The sequence below is a fragment of the Taudactylus pleione genome, unplaced genomic scaffold, assembly GCF_031769625.1.
Source record: "Taudactylus pleione unplaced genomic scaffold, aTauple2 ptg000250l, whole genome shotgun sequence".
In the NCBI taxonomy this organism is placed as follows: Eukaryota; Metazoa; Chordata; class Amphibia; order Anura; family Myobatrachidae; genus Taudactylus; species Taudactylus pleione.
The window spans coordinates 6,056,843-6,080,985 of record NW_028284652.1 but is presented as its reverse complement, the minus strand read 5'-3'; the positions used below and the strand labels follow the sequence as shown (position 1 = coordinate 6,080,985).

General features: G+C 43.0%; 1 protein-coding gene across 1 annotated transcript in view; it reads left to right on the top strand.

Annotated features, from left to right (window-relative positions):
- The window catches only part of ATL3 (atlastin GTPase 3), a 36,423-nt gene extending 14,118 nt beyond the window's left edge, over window positions 1-22,305 (top strand). The window contains exons 2-13 of the mRNA XM_088480039.1: window positions 1,654-1,862; window positions 3,964-4,107; window positions 4,222-4,326; window positions 5,092-5,142; window positions 5,401-5,457; window positions 7,683-7,775; window positions 10,323-10,461; window positions 11,978-12,105; window positions 15,431-15,487; window positions 15,572-15,643; window positions 19,439-19,870; window positions 20,325-22,305. Coding sequence (XP_088336165.1) covers window positions 1,656-1,862; window positions 3,964-4,107; window positions 4,222-4,326; window positions 5,092-5,142; window positions 5,401-5,457; window positions 7,683-7,775; window positions 10,323-10,461; window positions 11,978-12,105; window positions 15,431-15,487; window positions 15,572-15,643; window positions 19,439-19,870; window positions 20,325-20,408 — 1,569 coding nt within the window. The 5' untranslated portion in view covers window positions 1,654-1,655 and the 3' untranslated portion in view covers window positions 20,409-22,305. The remainder of the gene's footprint in view (window positions 1-1,653; window positions 1,863-3,963; window positions 4,108-4,221; window positions 4,327-5,091; window positions 5,143-5,400; window positions 5,458-7,682; window positions 7,776-10,322; window positions 10,462-11,977; window positions 12,106-15,430; window positions 15,488-15,571; window positions 15,644-19,438; window positions 19,871-20,324) is intronic.
- Window positions 22,306-24,143: the final 1,838 nt, after the last annotated feature.

Genomic DNA, 24,143 nt, shown 5'->3' with positions numbered 1-24,143 from the left:
GTACTAGGCCAAACAATGCTATACTGTATGTATGTCACCACGATAGCAGGCTAGTCTTTTCCCTTCTAATGCCAAGTGAGGTAAGAATGGCTAAATGTAGGTAGTGGTGAAATGAGGCTGGCACAGGGCTAGATTTGTGGCTTATGGAATGCTGGCAAAGGGCTTTATTTTGTGGGCATCAGACAGATTATACAATGTGTGGTTGGCATGGCACACACAGCTATTTTTGTGCAATTGGACTGGTAGGCAGGATGTATATTATGTGGTTACCGGTCTGTGTTGAGACTTGTTATGCTTGGCAGGTTACAACAGTGGGCATGGCAATATGGTGGGAAAGATGTTGTTGATATGGGTGCACAGCTGTAATTGTGGGCATGAAACATGGCAGATGCTTGTGCTGTGCACACAGCTGCAATGGTGGACATAGGAAAAAGGGAGGGGAATGAGCGCAGGGAAGTATGTGGCAGGTTTGTACCTGGTATGCTTGGCATGGGAATGGAGAGCTATATATGGGGTGCATGGAGTATTAAGCTTGTTGTGCTTTAAACAGTGCTTATATTAATATTTATTGTACTCTTTACTGACCCCTGATGTGTTTGCTGACTGACAATCCATCATGTAGGTGGCCAAAAATGCTACACTTCCATTATTCTTACAAGTGCTGTGTAATTTCATGGGCATGCAAGTCTGAAATCACCAACTCCTCCAACAAGGAGCTGTTCTCACCAAGGAGTCCCAGGATCTTCTAATGGGGGACTCCCAGAGAGCACATCCCTAACCATGCATAGATCTAGGCCATGGGTCTTCAACCTTTGGCCCTACAGCTGCTGTGGAACTACACATCCCAGCATGCCCTGCCACCATTTTGATATAAAAGCATGCTAAAACTGTTGCATGGCATCCTGGGATCTATAGTTCTACAGCAGCTGGAGGGACAAAGGTTGAAGATCCATGATATAGGCTGTAATCTCAGTTATGTAATGTGGTCATGGGGCAAATCGCTAGACGAGCGCAACGTGTTTGTGGCTATTTTCTCTGCAGCTCTTTCTGTGTGTTCTACCCTTATATGAACCGTTAAAAGGCTTTTTTGTGTTATACGCTTGTATATAATGCAGGTTATGCTTTTGTTTGTTTGTTTTAGCTATCCTCTCTCCCTGTCTTTCTGCAGCTGCCCCTCCTCCGCTCCCCCTCCCTGTGTCTCACAGAAATACATCATCCCCACATTACTTTGTGCCAGGTTGGGGATGGAGAAAAAATTATAGTAGCTCTGTGTGCTGTGAGTCAGATGTGTTGGCCTGGCACACTGCACTTCCTCTGCTGGGTGCGGGCCTCTGCCGTTCTGGTGCTACACTCCTAAGCCTTCCGCCCTAAATACTAGTATTCTTGTAGTAATACTGCTTTTCCTACCATTCTTGTGGTGTTTTCGATCTCCCTTTCTCTGACTTGTGTTAGCATGTCCCAGTATAGTTGAAATTCCAACTTTGTAGCCTAGCGATTAACTTTTTTTTTTTCTTTACAGGCCATTACATTGTTTTAATCCATTTCACGTGCTTGATTTATAAGTGGATAATCACTGCGTCTGTGTAGAATAATAGGCTTGTTTGTTCAATCTGATATTCAGGACTTATTCCTCTCTCTCATTTTCTGACACAGACATGGCTCCATCAACTCCTGGTCCAGTCCAGGTAGTTATAGTGCAGAAGGAAGATCATTCGTTCCAGCTAGACGAGGAGGCTCTGGCCTCTGTGCTTCTCCAAGACCATGTTCGGGATCTCGATGTCGTGGTTGTATCTGTGGCTGGTGCTTTCCGCAAAGGGAAATCCTTCCTGCTAGACTTCATGCTGAGATACGTATACAGCCAGGTGATGCCACACTACATGCCTTCACCACACTGCAAGGCCTCTTAACTAATCATACAACTGTTCCTGCAAAAATGACCTAATGTTAGACTTGTCTCACTGGCTATGGTGCCTCACTGGCGATGGTGATTGTTGTCTCACTGGCTATGGTGCCTCATTGGCTATGGTGCCTCACTGGCGATGGTGATCGTTGTCTCATTGGATATGGTGTAGCAAATTTTAGCAAACTGTGCAAGCATCATAGTGACCATGGGCATCTTTGTGTGTCTCTGGGTGATTTTGAGTAGGAATGATCTTGGACGTTTCTCTCTGTATGCGAACGGGGTGTTTCAGGGTGTCAACTGTGTGGCAACTTGGGAGTAGGCATGGAAAAGAATCGTCTCATGGGTGAGTTGCTTCCCATTCTGTGGCATGCGTTTGCCTAGGGGATGCCTATTTCTGATTGGTCTCTTGCACCCAGAATAAGATAGGTCTAAATGACAATATTACCGATGAAGGCTGTGCGGGCAGATGGAAAACAGTGGGGTGGGGTGGCGTGATAGTATAGTTATATTAACATTCTGATATCAAAATATCCACATTCCAAATCTGCTTGTGACTCAGAATCAGGCTCATAATCTAGTTGTAATTGTAAAAAGTCAGTCTGATATTGGTTTATAATAATGTTCCAATCTTGTACAGTAATGATGGATGATTGGAAAGCCTTTGTTGTAATGTTATGTCATTCTTTTTGAAATGATAGTAGTGGGTCATTTGTCAGTTTTATGTAATATTGATGGTTTAGTAAAATGGGTTTCTATGTCACTTATTTTGATTTGTGTGTTCCTTATGACTGAAAAGGTTTCAGCATAAAAGCCAGTGGCATCCCCTCAGTGGGTGGTTAAGTTTATATATTTGTTAACTTTTCAAATGTTTTAATGCAAAAATGTGTTATTGTTTTGCATCAATTAATAATACGACACGTGAACAGTACATTGTTAGTAGGTTCTAATCAGCTACAGTCATTGAAGTGCATGTTTCTCTGTTGTGTCGGGCCTGACAAACTGGTATAAAGACACATATGGGTCAATTCAATTAGACGTGAGGGGGGCGAAAACACTGCCAACTGCACCACAACTCACGGCCTAATCATGCCCGACTCATGGATTTCTCATTATCTGATCTGGGGGACACTGCAGAACTGATTCTGGGACAAGCCTAACCAGGAAGGACATCGCCCGGTAAAGCCGTGTGTAAAACGGGATTCCCAAACTAGCGTCACCTAAACCAAAAGCATGGAAGCGGTAACATTTGGTAAAGGTATGTACAGAGGAGCAGGTTGCTGCTTTACACAACTGGCCAACTGAGGTTTAATGGCGAACCACCCAAGAAGCCCTAGCTGCACAAGCATAATGAATCCGGAAGGAAGACGGAACTGGTAGGACCTGGCAGGTGGATGGTAGTGGTAATCTATCGAACAATGGAACCTTTGGAGCCTGCCAACCACATTTTGGGTAGTGAAAAGGACAAAAAATGGGTATCCGTGTGCCGAAAAGAACTGAGGCTTCAGGGTAAGCAGTAAGGGGTCATATAGGGACTGGGGGTGTGGAGCTAGCTTTTAACTTTTGTAATGCCTACTCATGTGCCAGCCCACCTAACCCTGCATCAGCTCTGTCCCCCAGATGATTGACAAGGGAAGGATTTTACGGTGAGTACATAAAAAATATAAACCTTTTTGTACACAGCCTTATGGGGCCGCGAACAAAAATCTGCAACTCCTTAGCTACCGTAAGTGCAATATATAGCTGTACTTACTCGCATCTAATTGAATTGACCCCATTGACTGACGTTTGAATAAGAGAACTTTACTCATCTGAATACTCTGAAGAATCAATTAGATTTAAGTTGATTGGAAACTCTGTGGATATAATGGATGGATACAGCCCCTCTGGTGGGTATTTCATGTAGATGATTTATAGAGGAGACTAAACTTTTAAGCAGAGAGTGACTTTATCACCATTTGCCCCATATACATTCCTTTCTTTTCTGCTTTGTGTATCACACATCACATTACGCAGAAACGGAACACCTCCTAAATAGCTTGGTGGTTTTATGTGCTCTGTAGAAGGATGGAAACCACAGGACCTGGTTGGGACAGGACGATGAACCTCTTACTGGCTTTTCTTGGAAAGGGGGTTCTGAGCCAGACACCACCGGCATACAGATCTGGAGTGAGGTGTTCACTATGAAGAAGCCGGATGGTAAGGAGGTGAGATCTAGCAATGTCAAATTAAATTAAATATAAACATCTTGTGCTGTTGGGCTTACACGGTTGTGTTGAGTGAAGCTACGTGTTCGAACCAGTGTCTTCTCTGCCTATCAGGTTGCCGTGGTCTTAATGGACACACAGGGGGCATTTGACAGTCAGTCCACGGTCAAGGACTGTGCCACCATTTTTGCTCTGAGCACCATGACTAGCTCCATCCAGGTAAGTAGACCTCAATTTGAAATCATCTTTTCTACTGTCTCTAAAATCACATGGTATCTTTGTTAGTCAAGGCCTTTTGGCGGCCCACCTCTGTGCACTGCATCATATCCAATTGATCCCGATCACTGAGGGGATCATCTAGTGGCAAATATTTTTCTAGAGATCTATCAAGAATTTAGCTAGATCCTTTGTGAGAAACACTTGAGGTTCTAATCTGCTCGTAGCCCTAAAAGTGGGTATGCACTAGGCGATATGTCATTCGATACTGCAGATCGGAGCAACATATCAGATACATAGTCTAGTGTGTACCCATGATATGCGTGCTCCCACAGGTCGTTAGCGACATCGCCCGTCGACCCTTTTGCAGGACCGATGGGGGATGTCACTAACGATGTCACACTGTAGAATGCAGCATGACATGTCCCTCTCCCCTGTCGGACCCAGCTTTGGCAAGTGGGTCCCATCTCCGGCAATATACCCAACTTTAGAGGTTGAGTCCTATTCTCTTTTTAACACATTCTCATCTGCCCATAAAGAGTGAAAGCAAATAAATTTATTATTTATTGTGTTGCTTACTATTTGTTTTGTTCCTCCAAAATGTGCATGCCCCTGACATAGTGCTATTGGTAACACTGCCTCCTCCTCTAGGATAAAACCTTTATTTCCTTTCATGTGTTGATGCTTCTTTCTTCTATCTGTGATTTGATTTATTTTCTGCCCCTTCTTTTCTTATAACGTTCCTACCCCATATCTTTGCCCAAACAGATTTACAACTTATCCCAGAACATACAAGAAGATGATCTACAACAGCTTCAGGTGAGTACCAGCAAATATCTGTTTGCATAATTGAGGAAAGTCTGTAGACTTTGTGTAGTGTTGCTGTTCTCTGTCTGGCACTGAAAGATAATGTAACTGAGCCGCTTGTTATTGATGTACATATAGGACCTGATGCTGAGTTGAACAGAATTGTCATTGCATGCAGGGAGCTAAATGCGTATATTTAAATGTAAAATAATTCAAAGAAAGATGCCTAAAATCCACTTTTTAAAAAAAAATATTATTATTATTCTTTAGCTTTTTACTGAATACGGGCGTTTGGCTATGGATGAGATCTTCTTGAAGCCATTTCAGGTAAGAAATTAACAACCTGAATGTATAAGATTTTTTTTTTATATTGACAAAATAAACTATTATTTTGGTGTGTGTGGTATTTGTAGAACTTGTTCACTGTATGGTGATAGAATTTGTAGCGTTTCTGCTGGTAGATTTTTCAGATCTCTGGCAGATGCCTGCTAACCAAAGGTTATATTGCTATTGGCTGTAGCATTTCTGCTGGTAGACTTTGCAGACCTCGGGGAAGATGCCTGCTAACCAAAGGTTATATTGCTATTGGCTGTAGCATTTCTGCTGGTAGAATTTGCAGACCTCGGGGAAGATGCCTGCTAACCAAAGGTTATATTGCTATTGGCTGTAGCATTTCTGCTGGTAGAATTTGCAGACCTCGGGGAAGATGCCTGCTAACCAAAGGTTCTATTGCTATTGGCTGTAGCATTTCTGCTGGTAGATTTTGCAGACCTCGGGGAAGATGCCTGCTAACCAAAGGTTCTATTGCTATTGGCTGTAGCATTTCTGCTGGTAGATTTTGCAGACCTCGGGGAAGATGCCTGCTAACCAAAGGTTCTATTGCTATTGGTTGTTCTATCCCAAACCACTTTACATTAATTTACACACTAGCATGCGGAGGTACAAACAGAACTTGGGTATTCACAACTCACACCCTGGAAAATGTGCCTGAAAATGAAGCCCATCTGGAACAAGAACAAGAGAGGCGGTATCCTGCAAGTTGTGAGACTTAATAGTGACCTCTGAGTGTCCTGTACAGGTTATTGGTAACTGTAATAACTAACGCCAATTACAAAGCCTCAGCCAATTTTTTTCTGGTAAGCGGATATAGATTTTGGTGCCCCTTAGTGAACCTCTATCTCAGCTCACTCATTCCCCACCCCCCATGGAGCCCCACACAGCACCCCACATGACAGCCCCTGATCACAGCCCCTCTCATCCCCCCTGATCACAGCCCCTCTCATCCCCCCTGATCACAGCCCCTCTCATCCCCCCCTGATCACTGCCCCTCTCATCCCCCCCTGATCACTGCCCCTCTCATCCCCCCCTGATCACTGCCCCTCTCACCCCCCCCTGATCACTGCCTCTCTCATCCCCCCCTGATCACTGCCTCTCTCATCCCCCCCTGATCACTGCCTCTCTCATCCCCCCCGATCACTGCCTCTCTCATCCCCCCCCGATCACTGCCTCTCTCATCCCCCCTGATCACTGCCTCTCTCATCCCCCCCTGATCACTGCCCCTCTCATCCCTCTCTCATCACAGCCCCTCTCATCCCTCCCTCATCACAGCCCTCTCATCACAGCATCCCTCATTACAGCTCCCTCAATCACAGCCCCTCTCACCCCCCTCATCACTGCTCCTCTTACCCCCCCTCCATTACAGCCCCCTCCATCTTAGCCTCCTCTATATCAGCCCCTTACTCAGACTTACCTGCTGGCTCCAGGCTGTCCTTAACAGCGGCAGTAGAGGACTGGCAGCAGGGGACTGGTCTGGTGGACGACGTTGGCTGGTGCCCTCCAGAGCGATGCGGCGCGCCTGCATAGGCAGATGTGACAGAGTCTGCCCGGAGGCCGCTTTGAATGTCACTGGCCGCAGCCGGGTCAGGGCGCCCTCCTCTATGTGGCATCCTACAAGCATATATGTAACAAGCATATATGTAAAATCGGCCCTGAGCCTAAATCATTACTACTTAGTTCTTCTGTACAAATGAGCACAACATGATGACTACCAGGGTAAGGTCTGTATCATGAATATTGTGGAGCATTCATGTTTATTATCAAGTACAGAAATGATTACAGCAAAACTACCACCATTGGCAATTATCAGACCATTTCCCCAAGCTGTTACAAGCCAGGGTGGACCGTTCATGTACAGATTTCACATAAGGAGGAATTGGGAAGTGTAGATCCAGGGGCTCCAGCACTGGAATAAGTGGATGGTGAAGACGTCTGATTAGGAAATTGGATTTATTACGTCATTGCTCAGAAGTAGTACAAGCTTTGCACAGATATAGTGCAGTGATCATGCTGTAGATCACTGTTTTATATGTAAGAGTATCATATCTGTCTATGTAAATGGTGGAACTCCATTATACGATTGTACCCCTATGGGTTACCTTCTCTGAGAAGCATATAATTGCTGCCTAATTGTACTACTGTTCTATGCAAATCATTTTAATTGCTTAAAAATACTGTTGTAGAACTTAACGTAATATGTGTACTTTTTCCTGCAGACCCTGATGTTTCTGGTTAGAGATTGGAGTTTTCCATACGAATACCCCTATGGTGCGGAAGGAGGCTATAAATTCCTAGAGAAGAGACTGCGGGTATGCATGACGCACAGGCTGAAAGTTAATCTTACAACCATATTTACCAAAACAGCCAGTTTCAGTTGCAGTCAATTTTGATGGCTTGTTATTGGCACTAGGCTCTTATCTGGCCGCACATACTGTGATATTGGGCTGGTTGCCTGATATTGCAACATTGACCATCCTAATTTTAGCAGACCTGACCAAGCAAATTGTATTAGCAGCTTTAGTGTGCAGGACACTGTGTCACTCTCTGGAAGTTTAAAATTACATATAGAGTCTATGGTTGGGTATTTGGTATTCAGCAGCACAATAAAATATAGATTTGGTGCATCCTTTAAATTCCCAATGGTGAACTCCATTTATTGAAGGCTCCTTCCCCATACCAACTGTTTCTTAGCCTACAGTCCAAATGCACCTGCTAACTGACCTATGAATTAATCTTGTCCATGGTGAGTACAGCTATCATCCGGGAAATGACTACTCATTATGCAGCATGTTCACTGTTCCAGCTCTAAGGATGTGATTCATTATTTAAGTTGCAACAACTCACAATTGCTCAGTGCTCCGGTATTCTTACATATCACAGTGCACAGTACTTAGCATGGTTGTCCCACAGGGGTTGTCTCTGGTTTGCTCGCAGTGTTCTGGCTCCCTCCCACAGTCTGACAAAATGGACCCATAGGTTTTGTATGTTTATGAGGTCGGGAATCTGGAATGTAAGATACAAAATGACAGAGACTCTTGCGAATGATTTTATATTCTCTGTACAGTGTAGGTTTCCTAACCTGTGGGCCAGGATCCATTCCATCATTGTCCTCCTGCAATCTGTGTACAGCCAACCAGCAAATTAATTATAAATCTTGTGTTAAAGTTACTTATACTAATCCCCAAATTTCTATATGTTCTGCTGTAATAACCAATCTATACTAAAATAACTACAGTGGCTTTAATTAAATTAATTATACAAATGACAAAAAAATGAAATAAAATAAATGAATTGTCGCAAAGCTGACTATTAGACGTAATCTGGGTCAAAGAATGACAAAATCCACCATTCACTGTAATGTAAATCCCTAGTCTCCTGGGTTCTTACAATACTTTATAGTACAGGTTAGATCCTTCATACACAGTCCGGCGGGTTGGTTTTAACGTCCTGTTGTATCATATCCAATGTAATCTTGATCAGGAGTATGGGTCGCATACTGTCCATGGCTACACATATCCAGGTTTGCTGAACAAATCTGGCATGTGTAACCAATGTAACACTTTCAGCAACTAGATTATAATGATGGACTTAATCTCAGATATTAACTAGAAATTAGCTAGAAATCAGCTTTTTTTCACTGCATAGTGGAATATTTAGTTTGTTCTATGGGATATAAATTGTGAACAACTTCATAAGGTATTAAAACAACATGTTTTTCCATAGTTGCGTAATAAGTGCAACCCGAGATGTATCCCAATTTATATGTCTCATGAGCATCAGGATGTAGCATTGGTCTGACACTTTAGAGTCAATTCAGTTAGGTGCAGGTATACATAATCTAATTTCGTATACATCACAGCAACACGCGCACCAAAGAAATTTGAGAATCAATTATAAATGGCTATTTACAAGATTTGCGGCGAGGTCTTTTCTACAAATTCATGAAAAAGTGTGAAAGTCATCCTGGACCCCAAACAAGTAGTAACTGTAATAACAGGACTGTATAGAATGTTGTTAGTGGCCATAAGGAAAGTACTAGAGCTTCTTAAAAGATGTCAAATTATTGTTTTTTACATTTTTTAATAATGGTCTAAAAATTATAGCCAGCATATGATTTTAAGCAAATTTAAGACTTTCCAGCATATTGGGGTACATAAAAATGTGTTTAATGTGATTATTTTTTTATTTTTTTTTAGCCTACTTATACAAGTTAGTAAAAAGTTGGAGAAAAAACAGTTCCTACCTACAAGTTAAAAATAAAACCCCTCTCCCATTGATACACCTCCCAACTACCTGTCCTGCATCATTTACACCTCCTCGCACCTGTCCCACATCATTTACACCTCCACGTACCTGTCCCACCTCATTTACACCTCCACGTACCTGTCCTGCATCATTTACACCTCCACATACCTGTCCTGCATCATTTACACCTCCACCTACCTGTCCCACATTATTTAACCTGTTAGGCTTTTTAGAGAAAATCACCTGAAAACTGACATGACTTTATTGGCCAAATTATGCTATTTAAACCCCCCCAAGTGCATGATTATTCATAGGGTGGGATGTACCAGAGGTTCTGCACTGTGTCCCAACATTTTTACCTTAAAATAAAGATTCTCCCTACCTTTTCACCTGTACAGGGGGTGTCCATAAAAAAGGCAATTTAGCTTGGTAAATGGATTGGACATTTGGAATCTAATTGCTGTGAGAACGGCTCACAGGACTTAACTCACTCCTAATTCCATTGACCCCTTTATAGGTTTGAGAATATAAAATAAATAACCTGGCTGTATTTGTGGAGAGGATAGTTGTTGTACTGATATGTAAATTCCCTTGTCACGGTTACCCCTCAGGTAAAGGAACATCAGCATGAAGAAATCCAGAATGTACGCAAACACATTCACTCCTGTTTCACCAATGTGAGCTGCTTTCTTCTCCCACACCCTGGGCTCAAGGTGGCAACTAGTCCTCAGTTTGATGGACGCCTGAAAGGTCGGTTATTTCATTACTTGTATTTGAAATGCTTCATATTTTGCTTTTAGTTTGTTTCCCTCCATTATTGTTACAATCACTTAGGGGCATATGTATCAAAGCTTGATGTGAGATAATTTTATGAGATATACATGACCAACCAATCGGCTTCTAATTTACATTTGGCAGGCTGTGTTTAAAAAAGGATAGTTAGGAGCTGATTGGTTGATGATATATATCTCACAATTTTATCTCACATCAAGCCCCTTAAAACTGAAAGACTGTGAAAGGAGGAGATATCATCTCATGCAGGGCTTTCTGCACAGAGGCTTTGTGCTAGCGAATTGAGGCAGGAGTGCTAGGGATAAGGTTCATGCAGGGGTAGTTGGATGTACAGGAAGCCAGACAGCTGTAGCAAGACAACAGGGTAGTCTAAACTAATGTTTCCCAACTTCAGTCCTCAGGGATCCTCTAGCAGTGCATGCTTTACAGATCTCCCCAGTATCACAAGAGAAATATTTGGTGGATTTTTTAAAATGTCAGCCAGTAATGAATACACTTGTGCACCAACTAGGAGATCTGGAAAACCTGCACTGTTAGGCGTTCCTGTGGAGAGTTTGGAAACACTGGTCTAGACAAACACAGACCAGTGTCACAGGTGTCAAACACAAGCCAAAGGTAAGAGTAATAATTGAACAATAGAATAAATCGTCAGGCAATAGTCCGGGCGACCAGCAGACAAAAGGGTATGCAGTCGGGAAGCTGGCGGACCTAATCCCGACAGCTGGCTTCCCGACTGCTTAATCCCGGCGAGGGTTAAATGACAGACGTCTAAATCTACCATTTTACCGACGCCGGGAGACCGGCGTCCGGAATCCCGATTGAAGGGTCGCCGAACCCGGATAGCCGCAGAGGGTGGGAGGGTTCCCGGGGGGGACTTACGGTTAGGCACCTCCCCCAGGGAGGTTAGGTTTAGGCTAGGGGAAGGGGGGGGTAGCGTTGGACACCCCCGGGGGGGGACTTAGGGTTAGGCACCACCCCCGGTGGACTTGGGTTTAGGTGGCGGTTAAGGGGGTGTTAGGTTTAGGAACTTAGAGGGGGGATTAGGGTTAAACACTGGGGGAGAAGGTTAGGGTTGGGCACCCCTAAGGGAGGGTTAGGGGGTAGAATTAGGTTAGAGAATACTTACCTTGGACGATCGGAATTTCCTCCTCTGCCGGGATGCCACTGTCGGGATTCCAACTGCCAGGCATTGGTCCGGCGGTAAATCATACCGATTCCGACAAAAGAAGCCCAGAGCACAAACTAGACGTTCAAATACACCAAGGTGCCAGTCACGTCACAATGCAATCTTGATGAGAAGCCAGGAGCAGAAATCAGAAGGAACGGCTGTATAGCGATCAGCCACTGACTGGCACCCTGAAGCAGCAGATGTGCAATGTCTGAGGTTGGCATGTGAGACTCGCAGCCTGCCAGATTACTGACTGCTCTTTTAGTCTTCTTTCCTAATACATTATCTTTTGTTTTGCTATCATAGATATTGCTCCTGAGTTTTCAGAGCAGCTCAGTGATTTGGTGCCCCTTGTCCTGGAACCCAGCAGCCTTATGGAGAAAGAGATAAATGGCGCGAAAGTGACCTGCAGAGGTCTGCTCGAGTATTTTAAGGTAAAATCTGGGTATTCTTCATCTGTGTAACTTGTAATACATTTCAGCATTAATGCACCCTGTATCACTGATGCATGATGTCTTTTAGAGCTGACAAAAGGGCAATGTTAGTATGTTGTCCACATTATCACCCAATAACAGGAATTTGATGACATAACACCTTCCATTTACAATATAAAAAGGTGATTTCTAAATACTTTGTACATATTATTCTTATACATTTCTGACCTAGAGCTAAATGTGAAAGCTGACCATTTCCTCCTTCCATGCAGTTAGAAGTCTTTCATATATTACATAGGAACTTTCTGATTAATAGAACAATAACCTATATAATAATGCGCTAAGGTCTGTCCCATCTCTGACATGCATGTGTAGTGGGAGCTGGGTAGGCGCACATACATATGTGTTCTCATACGCCAAGCCTCAATACGCCATGTTGCGCTTGAAGCCCAGCACAAAAGAGCCGTGTAGCGCGGCAACTTTTTCTTTTTGCATCTTAAGGGTCCTATCCATTAGGCGACTTTTTGAACGATCCGACCACAACCAGGCTTTGCATGCGTGTGCATGCTGGGTCCTTGCCGACACCGACTATCTATGGAACATGCTCGTCAACCTGACGACGATCGTCAGGTTCCACATGTTCGCATATAGGAGGTCGGTCTCCTGCACTGAATGACGTTCAGTGAATGCCGGTCGGATCGGGCACCTTACCTAGGCGACCTGAAGGACTGAACACTATTTGTTCAGTTTTTCAGGTCGCCTAATGGATAGGCCCCTTTACTCGCACCGTAGATGCAGTGAAACACCACTCAATCTGTACCAGAGACGCCGGGCTGCAACTTTAACCACGCAGGAATTTGTTTAAATATGTACAAAGTCGCAAACTTACCATGAAAAAAAGCTGCTGTTTCGTAGCAGTTCCTTTACAGATTCAGGCTCCTTCGCACACAGATGTACAATTTTCACATATCAAATGAATCAGTGCAGTCTCTAAGTGGTTTTGTTGCTGTGACTAAAATGCATATTGCAGCAAGAAAAAAAAAAATGCTTGGCGCAAGCAGGGTCACACAGGACCAGGAGCATCGAGAAGGGCTATTTGGTGCAACTACGGCAATAGTGTATGAGGACACGTGTATGCAGACGCGGGAGGGAGGAGGTGAGACCGAATGGGGGACGGAGCGAAGCAGCGGGCACACTGAGGTGTCCCGGGACATGCCAGATTCCTTTATTAGTAAATAATAATGTAAATTAAAACATTAATCCAGTAGTGTACTGGTCTAGTTTAGCCTGGCAATTTTAACCATGACACCTGTAGCTTCCAATTTATACAGAAAGTACATTTGAGTAATAAAAGAATGACAAACAGACAGAGCTGTGTAGGAAAATGATTACAATGAATTATTGAATCATCATAATAGTATTATTTATTGAGCGTAGTCTGCGTGATGTTTCCTCATCCACCAGATAGATACCAAAGAATTTTCTTCCCGCAGTTCTCTTCTTTCTCAAAATAATTGATTCCATTAGCTTTCATAACTAACAATAACAACTTTGAACAGTAGGTGGCAGCAGTACTCTAAGGTTAAACTAATCTCCATTAACTGTACACTTACAACTTATAATGATAATACATGTATATATGTGTACACACACACATGTATTTAGTGAATTAGTTAGGGTTCTAGATAATGTATTCTTATAAGAAGTGTCTACTGCTTAAATACCAAAGTGATAATCAAATCAGACCTATCTGTTTCTGATGAAATATAGGTTATAGGCTTCCTTTAGTCCTTGGATTTACTCTGTTAAGAAGACAAGAGGAGAAAAACAATAGTATAATACTTTATAAAAATGATTAAATAAAGTCTGATATAAGTTATGCTGAAGGAAGAGACCACTCTATAATGTAATACATAAAAACATTTAGGATTTAACAAACATAGGCAAGAGAGAAGTATAATGATCTTATCTGGATATATGTTGAGACCCTCCAGCTGGTTTGAACCTAACCCTAGAAATAACTAGTTCCAAAAATTGAGAGAGAAAAAATTGTCCCATATGATTCAGTAGATAGTCTAACACTGATGTAACCTTTAAAGAGAGAGTAATCAGAACAGCCCCAACGCGTTTAATCCTGACATGACTTCATCAGGGTGATTATAAATACATAATGAATGTGATATGAATGGCCATATAGTACCTGCTAACATTGTGCTATTACATTGATGAGTTATGTGAGTGCAGTTTTCGCTCCTATTACACCTTTCTTACCGTTTGTTCCACTCTTCCTGCATTTCCCTGGTAGGTATAAACTAAAGTGTGCAGTGAACAGTAATGTGATATATACCTGTGGTATATACTATGCGGTATAGTTCTTGGGCTCCTTTGACTGTCACAGGGTTTACTGATATGTTAGGATTATTTACAGTTTCTGAAAAGCCTGTCTTCTCTGTCAACACCCTGATTTCTATTTCTGTTCATGTTCTGTAATGGTACATAACTAACTTTTACAGACCACTCATTCAGTCATTCACATCTTTGTATTGTGGGTGTTAAGGAGTATGAAAGTCCCACTTTGCTTCATTTTCTCGTACCCATTGTTGCTCTTTCTGTACTGTGGAACAACATGGGTATGGCCATATACATATAACATACTGTATGTAGTACAAATTCAGTCATCTCTGTGTGTTTATTGCAAGTGTCCTGTGTGTGAATGCAGTTTTGCTTTCTGCAAGGCACTGCTTTATCTGAAAAATGACACATGCTGTATCCTTGGAGACCTAATGGTATAGATGACTCTGCCTCCTTGGTGTAGATGAATCTGCTTCCTTGGAGACCTAATGGTATATATGACTCTGCCTCCTTGGTGTAGATGAATCTGCCTCCTTGGAGACCTAATGGTATTGATGACTCTGCCTCCTTGGAGACCTAATGGTATTGATGACTCTGCCTCCTTGGAGACTTAATGGTATTGATGACTCTGCCTCCTTGGAGACTTAATGGTATTGATGACTCTGCCTCCTTGGAGACTTAATGGTATTGATGACTCTGCCTCCTTGGAGACTTAATGGTATTGATGACTCTGCCTCCTTGGAGACTTAATGGTATTGATGACTCTGCCTCCTTGGAGACCTAATGGTATTGATAACTCTGTTAAAATAGTAACTACAGTTATCTGTTCTGCTCTCCAATTCACAGTACCAGAGGTCATCTTTGTTTTCCTGCTGTCTGTCATCATCTCTGTTTCCAGGAAATGCCAGCTACAAGAATTACATTATATTATGCTTCAGGGTGTTAAATCTATGTTCCTGTACTTCTTTTTTAGGCATACATAAAAATTTATCAAGGTGAAGATTTGCCTCATCCCAAATCCATGCTGCAGGTATGACTAGTATTGCTGTACTCGTCTCATTGTCAAAACGTTCCTTCCATAGTATTGTATGTATACATCTGTCTCTCTTCTCAGGCAACCGCAGAGGCCAATAACCTGGCAGCAGTAGCATCAGCTAAGGATTTGTACAACAGCAGTATGGAGAAGGTGACTCATCTTTATGTCCTTCCTATAGCTATCACTCTCCATATACCTCGCCTCCCCTATAATTGTTTCTCACATCCTAGAGTCATTACCCATTATACTATCACTATGTCCTCATGTTATTGTTTTTCTTACATACCTGTGTCCTTAGCTCTTTCTACATTATAATTATCCTTGTAATTCTCCATATAATTAACACTCAGCCAGCATGCCTTCCTCTGTACACACTGGCTCTAGCAATCTATGCATTAGTGAGGTCACTGATTCCTAGGGAATATGTGTACGCTACATTTGTTTTATCATTTATATAGCTGTAGCCTATAGCATGGGTGATACTGTACAAATGAAGCACTGGAAATGTTGCCTTAGTTCATCTTTAAAATTGTACTTCTTTGTTTTCCATATTGTATAGCAGGATTAGGCAACTTGTGACACTCCAGCTGCTAGGGAACTACATTTCCCAGTTTGCCCAGCTACAATTTTAGAATGCCCTAACAGCAAAACTGTGGCAGAGCATGCTGGGATGTGTAGTTCCATAGTGGCTGGAGCACAACACATTACATACCCCTATTCTATCACATTAGGATTGCCCATCTTTGTACTATGGGCCTGATTCAGAGCCGGACGATATTTGCGGACGCTCGTTCAGAAAAAGGGGCTGGCTATTTAAATTAAGCGCTCGCTCTTTGCGGTCTGTTGACACCTCTGTGTCTGAACGAGCGAACGAAACATGCGCTCACTATTTTGGAGAAAACGCCCCCTGGCCACTCGCATCATACGTCATTTCCGCTATTTATTAGATTAATCGAGTACATCGAAAGGCGTATGAACTGCTCCCAGTGCTTGTGGTAGCATTTTCCTACCGCAATCATGCGAGCAGTTCAGGCTAAAAGACAACCAAGTGACGTGGTCAATGACGCTGCTTTGTTAATTATGCACACCCTTAAAACGCCCGTTTTGACAGTTTGGCACGCCTGCGTTCGGATCTCCACTCCCCGTTTTCAAGCACCTTCCCCTGTTACCATCCACAAACGCCTCATTCTGTCACTCAAATTAGCAGGCATTCGCTATTTTGCGAGCACACGATTTTCGACCGCACTGACTGGTTCGCGCATGCGTACTACAACCCATACGCATGCGCAGATGGGCGAACAAGTGGCCGCTTACGAGCGGCTCTGAATCAGGCCCTGAATACACTATAAGATTACTGGGCCAATACAGTGTTGGGAGTAAAATGGGCGCATATTCTACAAAGGAAAAGTGTGCAAAACATAGCACATTTGTGCACCTATGCAGAGCTGTACTTCTTTTTAGATGCAGGGATGTGGCATGGACAGCACATATTTACTACTGGGCCTCATCACTGTGCATGTGCACCTGCCCTATACTATAACAGGCGTATATGTGTTTACATGCTGGTCTGCATGAGCCGCCTGCTTGTAAACATACCTTACTGATCTCTGCCTACATGAGGAAGCACCTTCGCCTCACGCTCTGCCACTATGGACGTAAGGTTTGATACGTGCAAAATATGTAGCGCATATACACACGCTATCGATTTAAGACTTGAGCGAATACACGCAAGATAGCGTACGTTCAGCTCCGCCCCTGAAGCTAATTTTTTTTTTTTTTTGTGATACCTCCAGAGCAGGTAGACCACTGCTTCCCTTCACGGCCATTAGACTGCGCATAATATCCGTAATACTGTCCCGACATTAGTTTTAAGATGTCAGGGCTGGCGGAAACATGGTCATACATTGAGGTGAGCTGTGTGATCCGATTTCTGCGTCTAAAGGGCACATCAGCAGCTGAAATTCATCGCCAACTTGTCGAAGTGTACAGTGATCACATCATGTCACAGAAACAGGTTTGGGATCAGTGCATTGCCTATGATAACTGCAGGACAGACATACAAGATGAGCAGCGATCCGGCCAGCCAAGCACGTCCACCATAGATGACAATTTGTGCCGCATTGAAGGTCTGATTCAGGAGGACAGACACAGTTGAGTTAGTGATATTGCTGATGAACAGAACGTCTCAGTTGGGTAATGTGCACAACATCGTGCAACTGGGGTACAGGAAAAGGCGTTCATACTGGGTACCAAAGCAACTCACAGAAGTTCCCAAAACCAATAGGATGGGATTGTCTCTCATGCACTTGACACAGTACTATGAGGAGTGAGTGCAGTTCCTGCAGCGTATGGTTACAGGCAAAGAAACGTGGGTGCATCATGTGACACGGGAGGCGAAGCATCCATGACATGGAAACATGCATCGTCTCCACCTTCAAAGAAATTTAAAACAACTCCATCAGCAACGAAGGTCATGGTGACTGTGTTTTGTGACCACAAGGGCGTGTTTCTTATTGATTTCTTCACCAACGGAGATGCTGTGAATGCTGTCCGCTATTGTGACACATTGAGCCGGTTGCAGAAGGCAATTCATAGAAAACTATTTGGGTTGCTGCGAATAGGCGTCTTATTGCTGCACGATAACGCCAGGCCAAACTCAGCCAACCTCACACATGAGCTGTTAGGGTTCTACCATTGGGAGGTACTGGACCATCCTCCTTACAGCCCTGACCTGGCACCGAGTGATTTCCATCTCTCTGGATCATTGAAGAAGCAACTGGGTGGAAGGCGATTCGCAACAGATTGTGAAGTTCGGCAAGCCGTCATGTCCTGGCTTCAGGTGCTTGACACTGATTTCCTCTATGCCGGGACAGATGCCTTGATATACCATTGGAACAAATGCTTATACAAGTATAGGGACTACGTCGGAAAATAATCTGTACCAAGGCCATAGTATTGATTATTTATTAATATATATATATATATATATATATATAAAAAAACCTGGTTTCGGAGGGCAGACTAAATGGGCATAGTGGTTCTTATCTGCCGTTAAATTCTATGTTTCTAAAACCCTGCTCCACGTAAAAATAAATGAATAAGAAATGACACTTACCTGCCTGATGGTCTCCACGTCTCCCGGTGGCCTCCCCTCCATCTTGTCTCTGGGGAGGGGGCTGGTGGGAGGAGTAAGTGCTGGGAGATGTAGTTCTCCCAGTGCCCATTACATGAGGGGAGGGGGAGGGGGGGCACACATAGGGGTGGGTGTGTCACACTTACTGACATACTCCCCCTGCTGCAGGAGACCGGGTCCAGGTGCTGGATGCCGAAGACGCCGATTCGGAAGGTGAGTAATTAAGGATTAATTAAGCTAATTGGAAACTTCCAATTGCTTAATTAGTTCTCAGGGGTGGTGCCGCCAGGGTTCCAGAGCAAGTCCCGCTGAATTTTCCTAAAATGTATAATTTTAGGAAAAATCAGACTTGCTCTAGAGGTGCGAGAAAAAAAGATGGTGATTTCTATAGAAATAACCACGTCCCATTTTCAGGCACCTTATTGAATAGCAAAACCCCGTGGCTGTGGGAAAAACCCAGTGTCGCAAGGTTTTTCAAATATCCCGCCCACAATTGGATATGCCACTATGAATGTGGTTTGATGGAGAGTTTGTGGGAAAACTTTTCCATAATGGTCATTGTTGTTTTTTTTTGTTATAAGTATTTACATTTATTTATAAAGGTCAGATACGTAGCATATCATATTGGCATAAAGTGTACAGTATTTTTTTCTTTTTTTATTTACTATAAAAAAAATGAGGCTTAATCACATTCGATCTTTCTTAACTTTGTCCATTCTTCCGTTTCTTCTTGTGTTGCAGTTAATCTTAGTTTAGACTACAGTGTTCCTGTAATGACTGCTGTACTTTCTCACTGTTCTTGCTTCTCACAGATTTGTGGAGGGGATAAACCCTATGTGTCTCCTGATGTCCTGAGAGACCGAGACACTACCTGCAAGGAGGAGGCTCTGTCTCATTTTGACCGTGCCAAGAAGATGGGAGGCGTGGAGTTTAGCCGGCAATATAGAGAAGAATTGGAAAAAGATATGGATGATATTTATTCGGCTTTATGCAAGCACAATGAGAGCAAGAACATCTTCATGGCCTTTCGCACCCCTGCTGTGCTTTTGGCCCTGGTGGCTGCATTATACATGGCCTCGGGTATTACGGGCTTTGTAGGGTTGGGAATTGTGGCACAGCTGTTTAATTGCGCAATGGGGTTGCTGCTCATTGCACTCCTTACATGGGGCTACATCAAATACTCCGGACAGTACAGAGACCTTGGAAAAGTCATAGATACCAGTGCGGATTATGTTCTAGAGCAGGTAAGAACGAGCCTGGACTGGTATTGCATAGCTTTGTAGCGGTATGGAATACATGTGACATTATGAGCATTAATGGGATGATTCAATTAGCCATGAGAGGGGCAAGTTGCCGTTGCAATGGCGTGGAAATGCTGGCAATGCACTTCATCTTGCTCCCGTCATGGCCCAATCTTGCCCCCGAACTTGCAGACATTTTGTATGCAGCCCTAAGGGGAAGCTAAAAAAATCAGCAAGTCCGGAGCTACCATAAGTGCGGCATTTAGCTGCATAGACTCGCAGTGCTTGTCTGCTTGCTTTGACCCCTAAGAGGATCTATGAACAGGGATTTGTATTATGGTATTTTTGTAATAGTGTGAGGTAAGAATTGGAAGCAATGTTATTTGCCTAATTGTAGCTACTAAATGTTGCTTACATGTTTCCTTACCATATCCCTGTACTTTTGTTTATTTCACAGGCTACAAACCGCATGGGCAACTCCACACGTCACACTACAGAGCCTGCTATTGGGGCACCGCCTGAAAGGAAAAAGCAGAAGTAACAGCAGATTGCTACCATCCCTTCTTTTCCAGCCTCCAGCACAAGCCACCATTTTGATTCACGGCCACAGCCATTCCAACGATCAAACCTACTTGACCACAGTGCCAGTCTCAACTCTTTCCAGTATTAGAGTGCTATCCATACATTCCCAGTATGATACAGGTAGACAAGATAATGGTATGTTCTGTGTCATATAACAAGCATGAGGAACAGTGGTGTTTGTATAATATACTCAGCACTTTAAAACATCAGCTACTTCACTAGTTTTGTTGCCTTCACAGACTGACTAAACCTATTTTTATAGAAAATCCCTTCATGCAGAAAGTAGAAGACGTTTTCTAGTATTTTATTTTCTGTGTTACATTGAGAAATTGTATTCCTGGAGAACTATTGCAAATTCATGCAATATTTCTTACTGTTACTGATCTAGCAATTCACATTTGTGAGAGCAGAATTACCCAGTGTCTGTGGTCTAATCCATGACATGTAGATCTATAAATCAGAACTTACATACATACATTACATACATTTTTTTCTGAAGCTTATTTTGGTGTTAAATATATTGTACTAGGGTAGCTGCTCTGTATGCCTGGGTCTATATTATCGTAGTGTTTTTATGTATTTCTGAAGAGAGGCCTTATTGTAATCCTTAGCACATGTTGTGCCTTACAATCCGCACCTTCTAGGGGGTCTAATACTTTATAGCTGCCTTGCTTTAACTTTATAACCAAGCACATTTATGTACCTATAACTCAGCACTTCTGTCCAATAACTTGTTCCAACATTGCCTGTCCATCTGACAGCAGATAGTTAAGGTCACATCTAAATCATGACCAAGTTTTAATGCAAGAGGCACAGATGTTTATTACAGAAAAAAGAAAATTAAAGTTGTATGGGTTGGACCAATCTTCAGCATAGCAATTCACAAGGAACTAATGACCTCACACTGGTCCTGATTCTGAGTTGGGAGTTAACAAATAGAGCAAGCAATTTTGCCTCTGTACAAACCATGCTGCAAGGGGTGCAAGTACATTTATTTTTGTGCATGTGGAGTTGTGTAGTAAATCCTGGCTGCTTTTGCATGTAGCCCACAAATGCTGGACAGCTTTATTTATACACTGCAATATAGATTTGAGCTAGAACACGCCCCTCCCAAATCTATATCTCTCTGCACATTTTACCTCTGCCGTTACCTGCAGCATAACATGGCTTTATCAAGGTGCAGAGTTACGTGCTCTTTTTTTGCTTTCCTCCCAGCCCAGAATCATGACCAGTGTCTTTATCCTGGTGAATTGATAGTCTTAAATCGCATCATAATTGGTGCTGCTCACAAAATGGCTTCAACCACCGTGTAGGCTACAGGTCCACTTTAATATTGTATATATGTATTGAATTTTATCACAACCACATGCAGCTTTTGTCATGTAATTGCTTCCGTTGGGCTAGATTTTTATGTATTGTGCCCTCTGCACGATTACCTGCATGACATTCCAATGTAATGAACGTATTTATACAAACTCATACATACATGATTCCTTTCACTATATGCACTTATACATACAATTTATATGTGCAATCGGTAGTCTCTTCTGAAAACATTTTGCGCGGTTCTGTGTATGTATTTAATATCTGTGCCTGCTACATGTATATACAAACATATATGTGTATATATGTGAAAATATATTTAGAATAATTGAATACATAACAGTGGTTCGCAATGGACTTTGCCAGAACTGCAATATGTCCCTTACCCAAGAGTGTAAAATGTTCCATACAAGCTGAATTCCAAAGCACAAATATGGCTAAAACATAATCTGGACCAAGGAAATATTTCTTATTATTGCTGCTTATTTTTCTATTCTGTTTCATTTTTAATAAAAGCAATTATAACACTTTCATTGAAGATGTTTTATTTGAAATTAAACTGTTCTGATTTGTTCTGCATTTTGTGATCTGCTTACAGCAATCGGTTATTTGTATGGCCTAACAGATTCTGTAGTACATGACAGTCATACAGATGTAACATGCATAAAAACAGTAATAATAAGCGGGTAGAGGGCCCTGCTCGTAAGAGCTTACATTCTAATGGAGAGGGGCAGAAAAACAGGCATGACACAGATGGGGTAGACAGGGAGGAAGGAGCATGTAGCAGCAAGTTAATAACTGGAAGGCTTTGATGAAGTAGTGGGTCTTGAGAGCCCGTTTGAAGGATTGTAGATTGTAGAGAGGTGGAGAGTCTGATGGGAAGAGGGAGAGAGTTCCAAAGGTGGGGAGCAGCACGGGCAAAATCTTGGAGGCAGGAGTGGAGGAAGTAATCAGTTGGCTTGAGAGGCAGCGTGCATTTGTAGAATTAAGAGGGCGGACAGGAGAGTGAGGGAGATGAGGTCAGATATGTAAATGGAAGAGGAATGGGTGAGGGTTTTGTAAGTGAGTGTGAGAACCTTGAATTGGGTTCTGAAAGGGAAGGGGGTGCCAGTGGGAGGGCTTGTAGGAGAGGGGAGGCAGATGTAGAGCATTTGGAGAGGAAGATGAGCCGAGCAGCAGCATTGAGGACAGACTGGAGAGGTGAGAGATGGGAGTTGGGAGGCAAGAAAGGAGGAGGTTACAGTAGTCCAATCTGGAGATGACCATGAGGGTTTTAGTGGCATCCTGGGTGAGAAAGAGCCTAATCTTGGAAAAGGAGACAGAGAAGGATCGGTCAGAGAGGTAGGAGGATAGCCAGGAGAGGGCAGCGTCACGTAGACCAAGGGACTGAAGGATTTGCAACAGGAGAGGGTGGTCCAGCGTTTCGAAAGCAGCAGAGAGGTCAAGGAGAATGAGCAGAGAGTAGTGGCCCTTGGATTTAGCAGCAAGGAGGTCATTGCTGACTGTTGTGAGGGCAGTTTTAGTGGAGTGGAGAGAAAGGAAGCCGGTTGAAAGGTGGTAAGGCGGTTGTAAACAACACGCTCAAGGAGCTTGGAGGCAAAAGGGAGGAGAGAGATGGGACGGTAGTTGGAGAGAGTGTTAGGATCAAGGGTAGATTTTTCAAGAATGGACGTGACAAGGTCATGTTCGAATGTAGAAGGGACAGTGCCATATGAGAGGGAGAGGAGGAGGTGGGCAAGATGGGAACAGGCACAAGGAGAGAGGTAGCGGAGGAGACGTGAAGGGATAGGGTCAATGGGGAAGGTGGAAGGGGGGGGACCGGATGAAGGCCATGACTTCCTCTCCAGATACAGGAGAGAAGGATGTCAGAGACGGTAAAAAGGATGGAGAGGGGTGATCTGGGAAAGGAGGAGGTGGAGAGCTGGGGAACTGGTGGGATATGGAATCAATTTTTAGATGTAAAGTAGGTAGCGAAGTCAAGGGCAGAGTAGAGAACGGGGTAATGTAGATGAATAATATGTTAATATACATTAAGTGGGACATACCGCAAAATTAAATCAGTCTTTTACAAGTGGCTCAGTAATTCAGCAGTGATCTTATCCATGCTTGTAGTTCAATAGTGTCCAAGCAGGAGCATGAGGTGATGGAGAGTAATAGGAACTCACAGCCGAGGAGTTTGTACTCCGACAGCAGTAATATGTTATTATTCCCCTACTCATTAATGCCTGTATAATTCTTATGTGATTAAATATTAATTATTATTATTAACCTGAACATAAATGTGCCCTGATGCACTGATTGGGAATTATTGGTATGAAAATGGTATCTAATGTCAGTATGGGTATAATGTGACCTGATTCACTGATTGGGA